At 40.6% G+C, this 20,697-nt stretch overlaps 1 protein-coding gene across 2 annotated transcripts; it reads right to left on the reverse strand.

The window, feature by feature from the left end:
• Positions 1-708: 708 nt before the first annotated feature.
• On the reverse strand, positions 709-20,665 carry HELQ (helicase, POLQ like). Of its 2 annotated transcripts, XM_082236339.1 has the most exons (18): positions 20,066-20,661; positions 17,428-18,190; positions 16,975-17,153; positions 15,874-16,074; positions 15,361-15,433; positions 13,637-13,734; positions 13,014-13,112; positions 12,431-12,576; positions 11,454-11,693; positions 9,667-9,808; positions 8,422-8,526; positions 8,053-8,263; positions 6,850-7,007; positions 6,073-6,171; positions 5,457-5,630; positions 3,993-4,106; positions 2,073-2,207; positions 709-1,321 (listed from the first exon to the last, which is right to left on the reverse strand). In XM_082236339.1, the coding sequence occupies exons 1-18, from the start codon at positions 20,237-20,239 to the stop codon at positions 1,244-1,246; spliced, it is 3,189 nt and encodes a 1,062-aa protein (XP_082092465.1). In that variant the 5' UTR covers positions 20,240-20,661; the 3' UTR covers positions 709-1,243. The 2 variants fall into 2 exon arrangements, with proteins under 2 accessions (XP_082092465.1, XP_082092466.1); XM_082236340.1 differs by lacking the exons at positions 709-1,321; positions 2,073-2,207; positions 3,993-4,106 and having other exon boundaries at positions 5,467-5,630; positions 6,073-6,166; positions 20,066-20,665.
• Between the last annotated feature and the right edge of the window lie 32 nt (positions 20,666-20,697).

The following is a 20,697-nucleotide window of genomic DNA, read 5'->3' on the forward strand; positions in this document are numbered from 1 at the left end:
TTGGTTGTCTATAACACTAACTACACTCACCCAGCTGCTTCCACTATGGCCTCCTCCTGTTGGAGAATATCCCACCCCACCTGGTTCCCTCGTGGACTCGGCAATGGGACCAGAGAAAGGAAGAGGCAATGAAAGTGGCAGATAAGCAACATCCCTGTACCCCAAGAAATGATGGAACACTTGAAGCACTTTCCTGTCCCCTCCTCTCTGGTCCCTTGACCAAAGCAGTTTGTCTCGTGGAACTGGTTACAAATGATCCGTAGGGTTTGTTCCCCAGTAAGTGGAAGCAGCTGTGCGAAGGCTGTAGTATAGACACAAGAGTTCCATTTGTTACTACACTACAGACACATTAAAATAGAGTGAAATATACTTTCACTAACCTATGAGATTTTTTTGATGTCTGTTTTGGCATCTTGTCAATGTGCCATGGTGGGACACAGAGCCACAAAATTAAAAAACTATAGAGCTGGAATAGGGTGGATTCTGAAAACACACATCTGAGATATCACAGGCCAGGTTAAAGAGGGGCATCCTTAGCACTCACTGAAAGATAGTGAAGATGCCAAGGGTCATCTAGTCCAACTCCCTGCAATGCAGAAATCCCAGCCCCTAGAACATGCCATAGGGACATGTAGGTACAGCTCTATACAAGTTTTTCGCAGAAGAACTCTCACTATGTGCATAAGATTGCAGTGTAATATACCAAAGTATATTTTAAAATAGTAACTTTTATTAATCCAAAATCAATAAATCATAATTCATAATGATTTTGTAACCCAGGCATTAAAGAGGCATATTTAGTTGATAGTTTCTTCAGTGCTGGCAAATCATGATTAGGTCTTTACAATTTTTATGTTCTGAGTAGCCCAAGAAATTGATCTTTGCTTCAGAACCACAACCCCTTTCTAATTTCCTAACGTGGCCTTATGAAAGGCATTGTTTACAGAGACGAAGCAAAACTGATTTTCAAAAAGAAAAGAAGCACTTTATAACAGAAATAAGCAGATATCCATAGCAAATGATGATGCCACGAATGATAAATAAGAGGTCTGAAAGATGATAAATCCATTTCAGCTTTGCCAAAGAACATCAGAGTTTCATAATGTACTGAACAGAAAGTATAGAGAAATTTTTGGAGCTTTTATTAATAGTGAAATAAGCTCAGGTACATGTATAGCAAATAATTAGAGTAGAAAAATAATTGTTTGATTCTTGATTCACAAGCTAGAGTGATTAGGAAGCCTCAAGTAATGTCTTCAGGTATTCTCAGTAACTCTTCCACTTCTTCTTGTAATGCCTCGGCCTTTTCAGTCAGGAGCATCTGCATCCAAAAACAACCATGTAAAGTCAAATTAACCTGATACAGTATAAGAAACATTTCTGAATGCATTGGTGTGGGTGTGTGTGTGTGTGGGGAAGTAGACAGTTCTCAGGATGATGTATATTTCATTCTCCTGTAGCGGAAAGAGACTCACAAAGACAAGACTAGTCTGATCCCTATCACACACTCACACATGCCAGTTTCCAACATGCTGGCACCTATTGGTAAAACAAAACAAAACAAAACAAAACAAAACAAAAACAGAACCAAGGAAGGAGTTATGCAGATGAAAGGGCAGGGCTTGATTCTCAGTGGCTATGGTCTCCAGGAGCAAGGGCTAGACTTGATCCTCACTCTTATGGCATCTCCAACTATATATCTTTAGTTCCTCCCATTTTAGTGAACTCTTACTGTTCATAATGACTTAAGAAGCGCCTGCTGGATCAAGCCAGTGGCCCATCTAGTCCAGCATCCTGTTCTCACAGTGGCCAAACAGATGCCTGTGGAGAAACCAGCAAGTCGGATCCCAGCACAAGAGCATTCAGTCCTATGCAAAAAGCAGACGTTCACTTTTATGCACCTTCCCCCAATTTCTGGTTAAAGAACTGCATCGCAAAATTAAGAGAAGTGCAAATTTAGAAGGATAATTGTGTCTTGGTTGGTTTGAAAATGTGCAGATTAGACCGTTCCCCATTAAGAGTCACAATTTTCATCCCCATTCCTATCGATGCTTTTCACAAATTTTACTTGCCTTTGCAGATGAAACTATTTGCCTAGCTTGGCTTCTGGACAAATGCTCAATTGTCTTCACCAGCACGTCTGGATTTGCATTAGCCAAGTGTGCTAAAGTTTTATACCCTGAGTTGTAGAGTTGCTTGGCTCGAGCCTGAGAAAGTGGACAAAAGGCTAATTACAAAGAGAGGTGGCAACAAATCTATTCATCATCCCCACCACACCTCTAGTCTCTACCAACCTGTCATATTTCTAGCTACCGTTTCTGACCACTAAATCTTTCATCAAAACAGCCCTTTTCGTATACTAGCTCTGTATATTGGTCGACATCTTTCACCACCTCAACACACACTGGGCCCTATGATAAACACGGAAACAAATGTGTTTGTTTAAAAATCAGGGCTTTTGGAAATATTTATTCTGTTATTCCCATGTACAAATGCTTTATGGTTTGTATTTTGAGCACATACACATGTAAAAAGGCAAAGGGACCCCTGACCATTAGGTCCAGTTGCAGACGACTCTGGGGTTGTGGCGCTAATCTCGCTTTATTGGCCACGGGAGCCAGCGTACAGCTTCCGGGTCATGTGGCCAGCATGACTAAGCCGCTTCTGGCGAACCAGAGCAGCGCACGGAAACGCCGTTTACCTTCCTGCCGGAGCGGTACCTGTTTATCTACTTGTACCTTGACATGCTTTCGAACTGCTAGGTGGGCAGGAGCAGGGACCGAGCAACGGGAGCTCACCCCGTCATGGGGATTTGAACTGCCGACCTCCTGATCGGCAAGTCCTAGGCTCTGTGGTTTAACCCACAAGCACCATCCGCATCCCACATACACATGTACTAAGAAGATATTTAAAATACTGCACTAGCCGCTAAGCTTTTAGCTTTTCAATCCAGCATTTTATGTGGGGTTGCAATATCACTCCTGTATAGAGATGATGCAGTAGGTCTATTTAACAGCAAAACTTACTGAGGAAAGCTTTCAACTTTAGAAAGCTCAGTTCAGGGCCATCTCCAATCTGTCTAGTCAATTTCCATAAAAATACTTTCATAAAAAATGACACCAGAGAACTTTGGCTCCATTGGCCAAGTTTATTTTGTCCTCCGTCTTGTACTGAAGATGTGTTTGCTGCTCAGGGTGCTTTGCAACACATACTCCACAATCATACTGCAATGGTACACAATTTACAATTCCAAGACATCCCTTAATACATTTATATATACCCTTTTAAATATGTATCCCAGGGTGGTGTTGACAGCTGTGCAGCTACAGTTAATGGTGCATAAAATAACCGAAAGAACAGAGTTCGAATAACTTCCTCAGTGCAGCCTACAGCAAAAAACCGCAATCATTCACTATGACATATCAAACAGCAGCAAAGATCTGTTCCTGTACTGACCCCTCCCAAAGGAACATCATCTCAAAAGCTAACATGGCAAAATGAGACTTGCTGGAGCAATGGAGTCAGAAGCATAGGAATGCAAAGCAGGAAACTTCTGCTGCAGGAATTACGTTTTTTTTTCAGAGCTTGCAAATGTGCTGTTCTTTTGCTGGGTATTAAAACCCTGCTTCTCTGGAAAAGGGAAAGCTGTACCAATCTCAGGTAGTAACAGTTACTTTGAAGGATTTTCTACAAACCATCTTTAAATTCTGCTTGGATTTGTTTGGTGAAAGAATACAGTCGTATCTTGTTTGTGACTGGGATCCGTTCCGGAGCCTCGGCCGCTAGCCAAAAAGGATGCAGGGCAAAGCGCTATCTGTGCATGTGTGCAGAGCAGTTTGCACTTCTGCGCATGTGCTAGCCGCAAACCTAGAAGTAACCGGTTACGGTATTTCCAGGTTTGCCACAAACGTTTGCCGGAATGGACGCTAGACAAGGTGGATGTTTGCGGAGGTATTACGGTAGTTATTCTGGTTTGTTACGCATATACTGACCTCTAAAACTCCTGCCACCTCCATAAGAGGGATAAGCTCTGCCTTAACACAGTAGGTTAGTTTCTTGGTAAGTTCCGTCAAGAGAGCTTTATAAACCCAAAATTCATCCAGCTCCTGTAAAAATAAAACATAGTTTAAAATGTTACAGATAGGTAGCCGTGTTGGTCTGCCATAGTCAAAATAAAAAAATTCCTTCCAGTAGCACCTTAAAGACCAACTAAGTTAGTTCTTGGTATGAGCTTTCGTGTGCATGCACACTTCTTCAGATACACTGAAACAGAAGTTGCCAGATCCTTCTATATAGTGAGAAGGTGGGGAGGGGTATTACTCAGAAGGGTGGTGGGAATGGGAGATTGGCAGATAGCTGAGATGAGCCTGTTGACGACTCTTAACGACTGTAATAGGTCTTACAGGAAAAGGCAAGGGGGTGAGAAGGTGAGAAATGTATAATGAGATAAGAATCCAATGTCTTTGTTCAGACCAGGTCTCTCCTGGCAACTTCTGTTTCAGTGTATCTGAAGAAGTGTGCATGCACACGAAAGCTCATACCAAGAACTAACTTAGTTGGTCTTTAAGGTGCTACTGGAAGGAATTTTTTTATTTTAAAATGTTAGGAAACCCTCATCGTTCGGTCCGGACACTGAGGTCCAGCTCTGAGGGCCTTCTGTCGGTTCCTTCACTGCGAGAAGTGAGGTTACAGGGAGCCAGGCAGAGGGCCTTCTTGGTAGTGGCGCCCGCCCTGTGGAACGCCCTCCCAGCAGATGTCAAGGCAATAAGCAACTATCTAACTTTTAAAAGACATTTGAAGGGATGTCTGTTTAGGGAAGTTTTTAATGTTTGATGCTGTATTGTATTTTTAATATTCGGTTGGAAGCTGCCCAGAGTGGCTGGGGAAACCTAGCCAGATGGGCAGGATATAAATAATAAATTAATAATAATAATATAGTTTTGTTAGTCCATTTTTGTAAAAAAATTGTCTACCAAAATCCTGCCAAATTTCTGGAAGAGGAACCAATATGCAGAAGTTATTGTGATCTTTTAGGTGCAGATAATTTAAAACAGTGGAAGGTCACTGGAACAGATTCATTGGGTACCATCTTAAAATGCAATGATTCAATAGCAATAGAAGAAGCTAACAGCAAGAAATCCTTTGCTTCTAGTTGATTAATTTCAACGTGGTTCTTTTTAAATCGATTTTTTAATTGAAACACGTATGAAAATACTGTCTTAAAAGGACAATGAACTGGTTACCGGTATTTATTCTCAGCTTGAGGATTCTCCACATGCAAGTTAAGTAAAACAGAATGTGTTGAATGTGGACTATTTTTAAGAAATGCAGCTTTGGTCAGTTCTGGAATTTGAAAGGGAAGTTGTGTGGAACAATTTGGAAAATCTGAAGTAAAAGAAGTTTCTGAGTGACATTTCTGTGTTCCAGCAATGAAGTATTCAACTACTATACATTACCTCACAGAAATGTAAAACTGAGGAGGAGAACGAAGCAGCCGAATTAAGAAGGGTTTGAATGAATCCTCGTGATATGCTGAATTTTTCTGCCACCTCCCATATGTTGTTCACTTTTAACAAAGCATGAAGAACCAAGGACAAGTAGAGTCTACTGGCTGTGCCAATGTCCACATCCTAAAGGAATATGGAGTATAATTAGAAATTGAAGACACAATCCAATAGAAAAATTGTTTGAATCTTTCAATTTATCTGAAATAGTGGAACACTCTTACAGTTTTAATTTCATCCATTTCTGAGGCTATCGACACCATGAAATGCAACATAAGAAGCCACAAAAGACAATTTCCAGCTAGGAATTTCAGAAACAAGTAGTCCCAAATATGACAACAAATAAGCTTTAGTATGACTCTAATATGCTTCTTTTCTGCCATTCATGTGCAACTAATTTCTGATCTACTTAATGTTAAGGTACTCAAAATTTTAATCTAATCATTTATGACCAACTCCAAGAAAGGAATCACAGAAGCTCCCCTGAATACACAATTTTGATGGATACCACAATAATCCATTCCCCCAGTTATCTTTAGACACCTGAAATAAGAAATCTTCCTCTTACCATTCTGACAGCTTGTCCAGAAGCCCTTTTGGTAATAAAGCTCTCCGGCACACCAACAATCTCTGCTACTTGTTGTTCTGCTGGACTTAGCTGACTGTACTAAAAAGCAGAATTAATCTCAGATCTAAAGGAACATTACCTTCTGCAGAAAACACAGGGCATGCCCTGTCCCTTGTGAGAGACATAGCAGAGTGGCACTGGACTCAACAGTACAGTGTTCTCCTCCCACCACCCAAACTTGGCATGAGAGCAGAGATATGTGCACACTACAACACCGCAGGCAATCTCTGGGAATGAGAGATCCCTCCACAAACCCTCCGAGTTCTCTTGTCTTGCCTGGGTGCAAGTTACTCAAATCATGCACGTGCTGGGCTATGGGAAGAAGAGTCCCGTGACGTTGATTTCTAAATGCAGTTGCTGCACGCGAAATGAAAAACTTCAGACGTGTTAGAGATAAAACACTCTTGAGGTATACTGCAAAAAATTCACTAGCTGCACATAAGTTTCAATATCTGCCTTGTAACAAAATGCAAAAAGAAAAAGAAAAACCCAGGAGTTTAATTTTAAAAGGTCTGGATCCTGCATGTATCTGAGCATAATTTATTCCCTAGGATATTTAAGACCCCATGTGCACAAGGAACAACTTTAGCTGTTCCACTGAAGCTGACAAGAGAGCCCTGTGCTTGCTAAGCTCAGAAAAAGAGAGGAAGGCTCCCAGGGACACTATGTAAATATATAAAAATCTTCTTTTTTCTTTTTCTTTTTAAAAAAGGTTACCTGTCTAAAATAGATCATCCAGTTTGGGCTGCACTGCAAAACCATACTGTACGGTGTTGTCAGGTAGATTAAATGTAGGCAACTTTCAAGGATGAGCCCCTCAAGGCCTTTCTTCAAGTCTGCATAGAGCGTGTCACAGTACGCCAAATCGATAGAACCTAAGGTGTAATAAAAAGGTAGACATCATACAATGGCCCACATTGTACAGATCTGATCTTCAGAATTTGATGAGATATTTCAGCATGTCAACATGTTGGAAGACTCTTAAATGCTCACAACCCTTTCAGGGTGGCAAACCACTTGCTCTTCTTAGCAGGAAGCGCTGTCACCTCAAACTCCATATTTGATCCCCACAAACCAGTCCCAGCAGAGCTCTCCTTGATTCAAGGGGGCATCAGTTCTGTGGGGAAGCTTTTCCTTATGTCTATGACATTCCACACTAACTCATCACTATCATGGACATGCTTGCAAGCATTGTAGAATACATAGAGTGTTGCTGTGTCTTTCCTCATACGTATCTAGTTGGCTGCTCTGCTTGAAAAGATTGCTGAACAGAATGCTGGATGAGATAGGCTTTTCAGTCTGATCCAGCAGGTTTTTATGTAGCTTACATGCAGATTGAATTTGTGGAGTACTGGGAAATTGCAGTTCCCTTGCAAAACACACCAGGAACGTGTTTTACCTATTAATGTTTCCTTCCACCCCAATCTGACAGTCGGACAAGGTCTGAATGTGATTAAACTACAAAAGGAGGACAATATTTGGGGGGCAGAAATGAGAAGCTAAAGAGATACTGGATTTATTTTTATACGTCCATACAAAATCAGTTGAGCTGGGAACTGAGATCCATCTTGGCCAGGCTAAGACATTTTGATGAGCGAGGTGAAAAATCGAATCGAATCAAATCAAATCCCTTTTCATTTCAGAAAAAGATACAGGCAGCAACCATTTTGCATGGAGGGTCCATTTTTTGTCCCTGCATGCACCCACCCTGTCCCATTCTGCCCTCATCCGGGTCCCGTGCATCAGCAGATGCACACAAAATGGTCGCTAACTGTGGCTATAAATTAAAATTACGGAGATTTCCTGCCCCCTATTTGCAGTCAGAATCTGATTCATGAGGGTAGCCACTTCATTCTGCCTGCTGGTAAGACTGGCCTTGCATGGCTGTATTTTAATAGATCCCAGAGGGAGGTTTTATACCTTTGTAAGTGGCTTGACCCAACCTAGTGATAACTAGAATTTGTCCACCATCACAGCTTGTACTATCTTTTAGGAGTCCATTTTGTTTTAGCCCTTGCAATACTTCCGTAGTTATATCCCGTAGGCTCTTTCCTTCAGGCAGAAGCTGTGGCTGGACACTAAACAAGGTTAGATGCATGAACTGGAAAACCTCTTCAGGACTGGTTGCTATCTGTAGTGGAACACAACAGGACAAACGAGAGTATACTAAAACAAGCTAAATACCACTTTTTAAAAAAAAGTTTGGTGTTTCGTTATTCCACCTGAAACTTTCCCTCCCCCAATCAGTCTTCTTAATACAATCAACCAGTTTTAAGGTTTCAGAATTACCTTTAATCCAACCAATGATAAGATTAAACTCCGGATGCCCTTGTTGAACTCAAGCAGGAGATTGCTGTAACAGCTTTCCAGAGGGCTGTATACTAACTTTTGAACCTTAAAAAAAGAGCAACAGCTATGTGAATGCAAGTTATAAAATATGGCATATTTGTACCTAATGTTCCTAAAAGATTATCTTCTCCATTATGTCCTAACAAGATCTGCACTGCTTTAACCACTGCATTTGTGAATCAACTGCCCTGTTCTGTAATGCCTTACAAATCAAGTCATTTGCCGCTAGGAGTAGCAACTTCTCCAAAACTTCAGGTTTATGGAATGACCTCTTTCTCGGGGAATGGCTGTGTACCAGTGGCTATATAATGTCCATCTATTAATGAAACCTTTGGGCAGTAACAGCTCTTGGCTCTTTACAACTCCTTTTGAGTTTTTATGATGTATGATAGTTTGCCCTGTCTTCTGCTGTTGCATTTTAAAAATTGTGGGTTTGATCTGCTTGACTATAGCTTTAAATGCTGGTTGTAATCTGTCTCGAGCTATTTTGGAAAGTTATAGAAGTTTTAAATAAAAACAAACAAAAAGGATACAGAACAGAGCTATTCTCAGAGGATGCTTCCCAGATCTACAGATCTATTCCTCTTTAAATTTACTGGGGAGAGTTTTCAATGCAAGTCCTACTCAGAGTAGATCCATTGAAGTTAATGGACATGAGTAACTTGTGTTCAGTAATTTCAGTGAGTTTACTCAATGTAGGACTTAGCTGAATATGACACTGAGCCTTTCTCAGTGGTGACAATTTGGCATTTGTTTAACAGATAAGAAAGCAATTATTTCAGCTGTATATACCTTAACAATGCATATGTTTCATATTTTAAATATGTGGATTTATAATCAGTATTTTATTTTTTCATATATCACATTTTTGTTACAGAATGCTATCTACCCAAAGCCCATGCAGGCAGGCAGTTTATTTTATAAAACATTTTCTAAAGTCAGTATGTTATGTTACTGGGTGGTGATGCTATTTTATGATGAAATATCATTGGTTTTCAAGATGAGGTACTGGCCTTGCTTAACTTATAATAAAAGAAAAAGGGCCTTTAAATATACTTCCTAAAAGGATGATCAAATTATCTCAGAGCATGCTTACATTTAAAAATTTGACCATCACCCCATATTACGCAATTGACTTATACTGATAAGTGTGAAAATCAAATTATTATTTTTTGCTTAAGTTACCAGATTTCGGTCTTTCTCTTGCACGATAAGAATGCTTTCACCAGCTTTGTCAATACCGGCACGGCCAGCTCTGCCTATCATCTGTTTATACTGGTTTTTCTTCATGAATTCTGTTGCAACGTATGGAGCTCTTAAAATGACCCTGTGGAAACATTGAGAATGTGTTTTAATTACCGCATATAAAGTTCAAAGCATTTGATTTTTTAAAAAGTAATTAGTGAAATGAAGAAACAAAATGCATCAAATTGTTGGAACCCCAACATTCCTCAGAATTGCTACAGTGCATACAGTTATACAAATTTTTATACCATAGCAACTTTTGACTTTGGAGCACCTTTTATTTCTGAAATATGCTCTAAAGGCACGTAGGAATCTGTAGAGCATTGCATGCAACAGGGGACACAGCAACAGTATCCTTAATAGCCAAACTCTAGAATTCCGCTATGTTCTATGCCTGGCGCTACTGAGAGAATAAAGAATAGTTAGACCAAAAGACAAGTATACTACATCCAAGTACAGTGGTACCTTGGTTTAAGAACTTAATTCGTTCTGGAGGTCTGTTCTTAACCTGAAACTGTTCTTAACCTGGGCTAATGGGGCCTTCCGCTGCTGCACAATTTCTGTTCTCATCCTGAAGCAAAGTTCTTAAACCAAGATGCTATTTCTGGGTTAGCGGAGTCTGTAACCTAAAGCGTCCGTAACCCGAGGTACCACTGTAACTTGATTTAGATTTAATCATAGAATTTTGTAGTTGAAAGGGATCAAGAGGGTTATCTCGTTCAACCCCTTGCAGTGCAGGATTTGCCCAAAGAAGGGCTCAAATCCACAATTCTGAGATTAAGTCTCATGCTCTACCGACTGAGCTATCCTCGGAATTAATGAGTAGGCAGCAGCTGAGCAGCAAAGGAAACACCTGAACAGTTCCTTAAGGGATACTAAAATCCTCAAGACTAATCCTGCAAATTCCGTTCCTTCTTCATCATTGCCAGAAGTGCTTCAAGGAGGAATCACTGAAGAGTGAAATGAGACTGGAAAGGGAAGTTACTAGCTATCTCTAGTACTGTACTGGTCATATATGAGCCCATGCAATAGGAACTCGAGAGCATCTTCACACCAGACCCTAAACTCAGGCCTAGTAAGGACCCCTGACCATTAGGTCCAGTCGTGACCGACTCTGGGGTTGCGGCGCTCATCTTGCTTTATTGGCCGAGGGAGCTGGCGTACAGCTTCCGGGTCATGTGGCCAGCATGACTAAGCTGCTTCTGGCGAACCAGAGCAGCGCACGGAAATGCCATTTACCTTTCCACTGGAGCGGTACCTATTTATCTACTTGCACTTTGACATGCTTTCGAACTGCCAGGTTGGCAGGAGCTTGGACTGAGCAACGGGAGCTCACTCCGCCGTGGGGATTCGAACCGCCAACCTTCTGATCGGCAAGTCCTAGGCTCTGTGGTTTAACCCACAGCGCCACCCACGTACCAACAACAAATAAGGTGGTAAATCTGTTTCTGCAAATTATCACTTCAGATTCCTGCATTTCTTTTGTGCATGGGAGGAGGGAAGGGGGCTCAGAGGACAAAATGTTCTTCTATGTAAAAACATTTCCCTGCATACAGAATGCTAGCATGTCAGGACAAGGTGCCTGAGCTCTTCTTTTCTAGTCAGCTTCCGATGCCCTGCTGGACCCCTGCCTCTGGCTTCATGCTCCTGAGTGAAAGAAATGTTAAAATCTGTTCTATGCTCCACATGATAAAAACAGAAAGACGCAACATTTCTTAAAGATTAACCTTCGAGCTGGCAAGTTAACCCCAGCAGCAAGGGTAGAGGTGCAGGTAAGGAGACAGAGGATTCCTGAAGAGTAAGCTTCTTCTATTCGTTTCCTTTCCTCACTGGTAAGGCCACTATGGTGATAGGAGATTCCATATGGAATTGTTTGCTTCAGTACTGGGCAAAGTCTTCCATTGCAGATATTTCTCAAATCTCTAAGAAGATCGTGTTTTTCTTTCTCCTTCAACTTTTTATAGTCTCTAGGAAAGAAAAGTACACTGAGATTATGTTTGCATAACAACCATCTTGGCTATTCCACCTGACTTTCAATTTGAACTTAGCCTGATCTTTTATTCCCCTTCCTTCCCTCCCCATTTTTATGAAGAATACTCACTCTGGGATCCCACAGCTAATTCTCCCCTGGTCTCCTCGCTGGCCCAAATAGGACTAATTTAGCCAGCTAGCCCTGGTGATCATCTAATGTTTATTGGATGGATTTCCCCCCCTAAATTGATTTTTGAATTCTGAATTTATTGTTATTCACGTTTTATACTGTATTTTATGCTGTTTTCTGTTGCATCAATTAAGTGTTTTAAATTTGTTGTTAGCCACCCTGAGCCCGGTTTTCTGAACCGGGAAGGGCGGGGTATAAATAAAAATTTACTTATTTATTTATTATGTGTCACACAGTGCTAAATTATTCCTAGTCTCTCCCTTTCTCCATCAACATCGCTGCCACAACACAGAATTATATGGTACTTCAAAGGTTGTTATTCTGGACACAATAGTACCATCACACCCTGCAGTACTCAACAGTTTGCTCAAGCTGCAGATATAATCCTACAGGGTTATACATGATCCTGTTTGATCAATGCATACCATTCTGATCACTCTGCTTGCAAAGGGAAGAAACAGGCCTCTGTATCAACATTAGTAAATTCCGAGGTTAATTGTAAACATGCCAATCAAGTAAGTATATTGCATCCAGGAAGCATACCTGTTCAAGTGTTTGCAAATCATTTCTGCTACGTTTTCACAGTTCTTTTTAGTGGGACAGAAGACAAGGCAGGAGTACTTTGGAATAACTTCTGTCACCAGTGCAATAAGGTGATCAGGGTCAGTCTTCTGCAGACCAGTAGAATACTAAAAGATAACACAGTTTTGTTTCTGTTCTGGATAACTTTGTTGTGTCTCAGTTAATCAAAATATTCATACAAAATTTCAATGTATTTGACGTTACAAACATGACTGAAGCATCCGTTGCTTTAAATGAAAAAATAAAACAGCACCCATTTCTTTTATCATTTTAGTATCCCCCACCTAAGGATACTAGAATCAGGACCATACATTCTCTGCTGGTAAAATACGCACATATCAAACATTCTCTGTAAACAAAGTAAGCAATTCTATTACTATTACTACTACTACTACTACTACTACTACTACTACTACCTAGACTGATTTGCATTTTTAGAGCCAATTGTTTTTGTTAGACACAAGGAAGAATATGTTGAAACATATTACTTTAACTGGCTATGGATAAATGTTAAAGAAAAACCTTTTATGCTTGTTGACATTACCTTGAAATTAAGAAGACGTGAAAATCTAAAGCCATCTTCCGCTTTGTTATCAACTTCATAGACTGTGTCTCGTATTTTTACATATTCTTTCAGTTCTACCTAAATTTTTTCAAATGTACATAGAATAATCAGATTACGAATCTATTGATAAAAAGCCATACTGCAAATGTAATGTGGAAGGCATTTGAAAAGAGAAGAGTAGTTTTTTTTTTAAAAAAATGCATTATTCTTTTTGCCTTTCCTAAAAATCACAAATAAATTGAAACACTTTCTTGAATTATGGTGTCTGTGGCTTTTACGTTTTGTAAGGTATTTTCCTTATGACTTGTTTTACGAAGAGGAATCTGTAAACTCATCTTTGCCAGAATAGTGATTAGAAGGTAACGTATTTTAAAGAAATTTGACCATGCAAAGCTAAACATTTGAAAGGCTAATAATGAATGCTATGTTCATTGTCAAATTAAATGCCTGGAAAAAACAACAAATACCACTTTTCTGCAAATTAATTGCCAAAAAAGCTCAGAAAGGAAAAATGCCTTCTCATCCCTTCAGTTAGTTCAAAATGGTCAAGATGCAACATTTACCTCTAAGAAAGTCAACAAGTTCTCTAGTCAAATACATACTGGTCTGAAATTACTGGTGTAATATTCCGCTTTCAGGAATTGCTGAAGATCTCCAACGTTATTTAAAGTTGCACTCATTCCAATGATCTGAGTGGTTTCTATACAAAATATAGCAACATACTTTGAAATATTACCCTCAATGTATCATAGAAGAATAGTAAAGTCATAGTATCTCATATTTCAAATAGAACAAGACAATCACTTTCCTCATTAGATAAATAGCAAGAGCAGAATCAACCTCATAATCATCCTTTTTGACTAACTGCATCAGATATTGTTAAGACTGACACACAAAATGCAGCCCTGGACAAATGTAAGCTGAGGTGGCAAAACTTCCTAAGTCTACAGTTACATAATAAAGTATTTGTATATCTGAGGCTGCAATGGTTTTCACATTAACTGGGGAATAATTTCAGTGGAAATCAGTGGGACTTGCTGCCAAAATAAGCAGACAAAACAGAGCTATCCCTATCATGAGGCAGAGTGAGGCAGCTGCCTCAGACAGCAGTGGCTGTTCTTCCTAAGACCCATGGCTGTACCTTTCTGTTGAAGGAAAGAGCTCTCCTTGCTACATAGCCTGTTGCCTCCCATGCTCCCTCCATCCTAGGGTGTAGCTTGAAAAGGTGAACAAAACAAAAGATAAAGAGGGTACTTTTTATCACATGTGGTGGACCTGCCCCAAGGTGAAAGGCTTCTGGGAGAAGATTTATAATGAATTGAAAAAAATGTTGAAATATACATTTACTAAGAAACCAGAGGCCTTTCTTCTTGGAATAACAGGTTTGGAATTGCCCAGGAAAGATGTTAGACTGTTTTTGTATGTATGCCACAACTGCTGCTCAAATTTTATTAGCTAAGAAGTGGAAAACACAAGAAGTACCAACAGTGGAAGATTGGCAGATGAAGATGATGGATTTTTTGGAGCTAGCTGACCCGACTGGAAGAGTTTGTGACCAGAAGGAGGAGGATTACCAAGAAGAATGGACGAAATTTAAAGACTATTTAGTTAAATATGTTAAGCTAAATTAATTGGAGAAGCTTGCAAATAACAGATAGGCTTAGGATTTAATCAGGTAATGGGATGAATTAGTATGTTTAATACTGAATTGGAAAGGAAAACAAAAAGATGTTAAGTGATTAAGTTAATTTTATAAGAATAGTGGTTTTGGAAAACCGTTAAAATGATATACACTGAAATTCAACCAGGGGGATACAAGGAAGTCACTTAACAATGTTACTAAGTTTGGTTTAAATACGGTAGAGATTTATGTTTGTTTATTTATTTAAAAAACATTTGGAAAATCAATAAAGTTTTTGGAAAAAGAAAGAAAAAGAAAAGGTGAACAAAACAAACCTCAGTATATACAAATAGGTTACTTGATTCATTTAATTTGTATTTCTCTTTACCATCTTGAAATAATTTTAAACTTCATGTTGCCAGTGTTGTTTGATGTTTTATTCTGTATAGCTAACAGCTGCCAACCAACATGCTCTCTGAGTGGCTCACAAAAATTAAGAATAAAATACAAATACAAAATACAAAACAATACAAGTGGAATATATTTTATGCTTCCTGGGGTCTGGGGGCTTGAGATGAAAAATAAGCATTTAAAACACTTTACATGTTGAAATATACTATTACACAGACAAATTACATATGTTTTTAGAAACAGCACAATTGATGTAGTTAATATTTGAGTTCAAGATGTGCAGAAATTACTTACTGCTTGTATAAAGAATCTTTGCAAGAGTCATTTCTAGAACAGCCCCACGACTTCCTTCTCCAAGCATGTGCAACTTGAATTAAAGAAAGGTGTAAGGAGATTATGAGAGCAGGAAAGAACTTTATGAACGTTAAAATGGAGAATCAGAACCCAAGAACTTTATGAACGTTAAAATGGAGATCAGATTTCTTTGGCGTATGTGTTGCATTTTGACCCACCTCCCTCTTTAAAGCTATAGGCTTGGTTCTCTGGCATAGTGTAGGGAGACCAATTAATGTCAGTCTTAAAACACATTTTTATGTTTTGTGGTGGTTACAATTGAATGCAAGCATGTGTAATATTACTAGTTACCAATACAGAGTCTTGAATATATTTCAGCCAATTAGGGATTATTTAAAAAGTCAAGTGCCCATTAATATAAATAAGTAGCACAGTGCAACTTCTACAAACAAGTTTGAATTTATAAATAAATTAAAAGCATTTTAAAATAGTTTCAGGAGTTTTATAACAAACCTCATCAACCACAACTAGACCCAGGTCACCAATTCGCCCGGTTTCGATCAAGGAATTCACTAGGGTGTGCCCTCTTTCAATAGTAGCAATGTACAGAGATTTCTTAAGCCTTCTTTTGATTGGAGGGATCCTTCCTCTACTTCCTGCATATTCTTCAACCAGAAAACCTAGTTCCATTCCAAAACCCGACAAACCAGCCACCTACCATATGCAATAAATAAACAATAAAAACACAACTGAGAATTCCTTTTTTACAATTATCAAAATTTTATACCAGTAACATGTTTGCAAGTAGCTTATAATAGAGACCAGCCGCTGCATGCAAGCTTTATTTCACAGCTATAAGTGTTCAGTGGCACTACAGCTCAAAATTAATAAGTAAAATATCAACTGTCAAATGAAGAATGCCTATCCAGTGCTGTGCTCATTTCCTCAGATGTGAATCCCACAGAATCCAGTAATTCCAGTTAAGGAGCACCTACCTGCATAAAAGAGCTTTAAAACAGCTTCCTTATCTGCTGCCTAGGGCTCCCACACTTCATCTTTAGACTGATCACATGCAGACCCCCGCCATTTAACCACCAGCCAGTTACCATATTTTTCGCTCTGTAAGACGCACTTTTTCCCTCCTAAAAGGGGAAATGTGTGTGCGTCTTATGGAGTGAATGCAGGCTGCGCAGCTATAGCTGAAGCCCGAACAGCAAGAGGGAGAGCTGCACAGCAATCCCTCTTGCTGTTCTGCCTTCAGGGATAGCCGCACAAAGCCTCAACAACATTTGATTCAGAATATTTTTTATTCTTGTTTTCCTCCTCTAAAAATTAGGTGTGTCTTATGGTTGGGTGCGTCTTATAGAGCGAAAAATACAGTATTTACCCCTCTCCCACTAGTTTTGTTTATCACTAGCCTGATTAAGAGTACTGGAGAAAGCTTGCACACTATTTGGGGGGCATTTTCATTGGCCTGATCATCCTAATATGGATTTTGGAACTCCCAATTAAGTGTGCACAGGGTTGCAGCCCATCACTTCCAGCAATCTATGCAAAAAAAGTTGAAGTATACTACAAGGATGCATAAGGATAAAAAGCCTATTATTTCCACACCTTCTCCTGGACTATAGCCACGTATGGTAGGATCATTAAAACATCCATTTGTTTGCAGAGTAATTCTTGAAGAATTAAAATTTCAGCTACAAGTGTTTTTCCACCGCTGGTTGGCAAGGAGTATATTAAATTCTTTCTCTGCTGCAGGGATTCTAACATTAAACAAGCATGCTGCCAGTCTGTAAAAATAAGAAGACAGGTGTTACCCTTTTATTCAGTGATTAAAGATCAAAATAAGTGTCTTTTGGAATTCTGCAAATTGTTCACTAAACAGGATCATTATTGGTCAATTTGTTAGAGCATGTTGCTGATAATTCCAAGGTTACAGGTGCAGTCCCCATATGGGACAACTGCGTATTTCTGCATTGCAGGGGGTTATTATCCTCAGGGTACCTTCCAACTCTATGATTAGCACAGAATTTAATACTCCAACAAGCAGTACAGTGGTATTACCATAAAGTTTGTCAATTCCTCTGAACTCTGTTAGCAGCTCCTTGACCTTGGTTGGCAATCCATAAAATGGACCAATGTCAACAAAGGAAGCACTGTGAGTTCTCTCAGCAACCCCAATCTCTTCAGATACAACAGCCTCTTTGAGTTGTTTGCTTTTAGACACCAGTGACGCAGGAGCTCTAGCATTTTCAGTCATTGCACTTTTGAGATGATCTTTGAGACTCCTCCTCCTTGGTTCAGACAAAGAACTTGTAGATGGTTCACTACCTTTTTTAACATTTTCTGTATCATGACAATGAGGTATGTCTGAGATCTTATCAGGACTTTGATTCCGGTGATAGGCTCTTTCTTTTACATTTGCCACTTCATTTGCCACTTTGTGAGGATGAATCAAGCATTCCTCTGATTGTTTAAGAAATAAAAGCTGTGATGATGGCAGGTTTTCTAGACTATCACCATGAGGATCTAGGCTGCTATCCTTCTGCTCTTTCATAGTGCTTAAAAAATCATATTTTCTTCTGCTTCTGGAGTCGGTGGTTGATTCTGGAATTGGCAGTATCTGTTCTATATTCTTAGCATTTTGTAGCTGAACATCTCCACATACAGGCTCCACATAAGTACTGCAATCTAGGTTTTTAATATCCAGGACACCATCAGTGGACTTCATGCATCTTTGCTCTAGATCATGTACTTCAGCTAACAAAGAGTTGTTGCCAGAAAAACTGTCATAGTCCCCAAACAATTCAACTTCACTGTCAAGATACTGCAAGAAATAAAAATCTGAATGAGTTTTTATAATATTTAGCATTTACATAAGCACCTTAGAGAGTTTAATGTACTTCAGACACATTATCTCAATAACCCTAATGGCAATCTATTAGGATAGAAGAGTAATATTATTCTCACTGTTTAGAAGGTGAACTAAGACATAATTTATCAAGGACCATCTAATGAGATTTTGCATGAGACAAGTTATTGTTATTGGTTCTGTGTCATTAACAGCATTCAAAAGTGGGAAATTAAACAGCAAAACTTTCCGTCTTTAAAAGCTTCCTCTGTTTAGCTTGCTTCAGGTTATTTTTAGAAGAGCATAAAAAATGATGGCAGTTCTACTAAGATTTACAGGACAATGAAACGTGAATCTGGTTCAAACACTGACAAAATTCACCTAATATAGTTTCTTCAAATTAATGTTTAAATTAGATGAATTCCAACGGTAAAATGCATAGCACAGGTTTGTTTCATCTGCCAAAAACCCAATTAGCCTCCACAATCACTGTTGTCAAAATTTCTTTACAAGTCTCACAGAGCTGGAAAGGCTTGGAAAACATTACTCTGGATTCCTTTCTACATTGGAAGCTGGCTCATACTGAATCGCAGTCTCTTGGCTTCACCTAACTCAGTATTACAACCAACAGGCAGTGGCTATCCAAGATTTCAGAAAGAAGCCCTTCCCAGCCCCACCTGGAGATGTCAAAAGATTGAAGTCTGCATGCAAAGCAGACGTTGTACCACTGAGCAATGGCCCTTGCCCTTTGGGGAAACGTTGCAGAAAAGCAAACAGGAACACAACACAGCAGATCCACCTCCTTGGCTGGGCTCCCCCTTGCCAAATCCCACCTGTGTCTCCCAGAGCCAAGGTGAGGGCCATCCCTTCCTGCTGCACTTCTGCGAAGGGCCACATGCACTGACAGAACAAGAATTCATACTTCCAATCACAGTGCCGTTGCACCTAACAGGTGCATTGCGCTGGGTGGGAATTATCCCCAATGTCTTGAGTACACTCCGCGGAAGGTAGCAGGGAGCATCTCCTTTTGCATGCAGGTGGTCTCAGGTTCAAATCCCAGGTAGGGCTTGGAAACCTTGGAAAGCCAGTACTGGTGGGTGAAGGTAATATTGAGCATGACAGGCAGGCGGATAAATCCCTCTGCTCCTAAGCCCACAGGGGAAGGGCTGAAGCTTAGTGGTGCGCAGAACAAGGTCCCAGGTTCAAATCCCCTGTGGCTGCTCCTGTGCGGCAGCTAGACTGGTGATTGGGAGTGGCCGCCGGGACCACATAACACCAGTCCTGAGAGATCTGCATTGGCTCCCAGTATGTTTCCGAGCACAATTCAAAGTGTTGGTGCTGACCTTTAAAGCCCTAAATGGCCTCGGTCCTGTATACCTGAAGCAGCGTCTCCACCCCTATCATTCAGCCCGGACACTGAGATACAGCGCTGAGGGCCTTCTGGCGGTTCCCTCATTGTGAGAAGTGAGGTTACAGGGAACCAGGAAGAGGGCCTTCTTGGTAGTGGCGCCCACCCTATGGAACACCCTCCCTTCAGATGTAAAGTAAATAAGCAGCTATCCTATCTTTAAAAGACATCTGGGAAGTTTAAAATATTTAATGCTGTACTGTTTTTATCACTTGATTGGGAGCCGCCCAGAGTGGCTGGGGAAACTCAGCCAGATGGGCGGGGTATAAATAATAATAATAGTAATAATAACAGTAATAAAATAATAATAATAATAATAATAATAATAATAATAATAATAGGCTTGCAACCCTGGAGATAAGCTGCCAGCCCGTGTAGGCAATACTGAGCTCGATGGATCTGTATTCTGAGAGGAGGATGGGGCCCACAGTCAATGTGCGTACCTCATCCTCCGGTTCTCCCTCCGCTTCCCCGGTGCTCAGCTTCTTGGGAGCCGGCGGGGAGCGGGGGGAAGTCCGGCCGCAGCTCCCCCTGCCTTCGCCAGCCTCGGCTCCCGGCCGCTGCCTTTTCTGCCGCCGCTCCCGCGCCCTCCTCACAGCGACCCCATCGCCCTCCATCGGGCAGCGGCATAGCCTAGCAGAGGGCTCCCCCGCCAAGCCGGCACCGGGCGGGCGGGCGGAGGAGGAGGACACAGCCGTTTCTCGCGAGGGGAAGCCGCGGCTCCATCGCCTCCCGTTTGCCTTCACACCCCTCGACACAAATGGAACCGCCCAGCTCTCCTCACAGCCGCGTTCTTGCCCCTAGGAGGGCGATACCAACTGCTATAGAAAGAGGGGGAAAGGAAGAGACATAGTTGACTCGAAGAGGTCCGCTTTCCCCCCCTCAACGGCTATTGCTATAGGACATTAAGGAGGCCTTCCGCAGCACCGGTGTCCTCTTGGACTACAACTCCCATCAGCCCCAGCGAAGGGCAGTTGCAATTTAAATCAGGACAGTTGCAGTTTGAAATTCCCTACAGGCAAAGGCTGCGAGGGCTATTTGTGTGTGATTGAAGGTGCGGGGTGTTACGTCACTT

Source organism: Podarcis vaucheri (assembly GCF_965113315.1).
Source record: "Podarcis vaucheri genome assembly, chromosome: 9".
NCBI classification, from domain to species: domain Eukaryota; kingdom Metazoa; phylum Chordata; class Lepidosauria; order Squamata; family Lacertidae; genus Podarcis; species Podarcis vaucheri.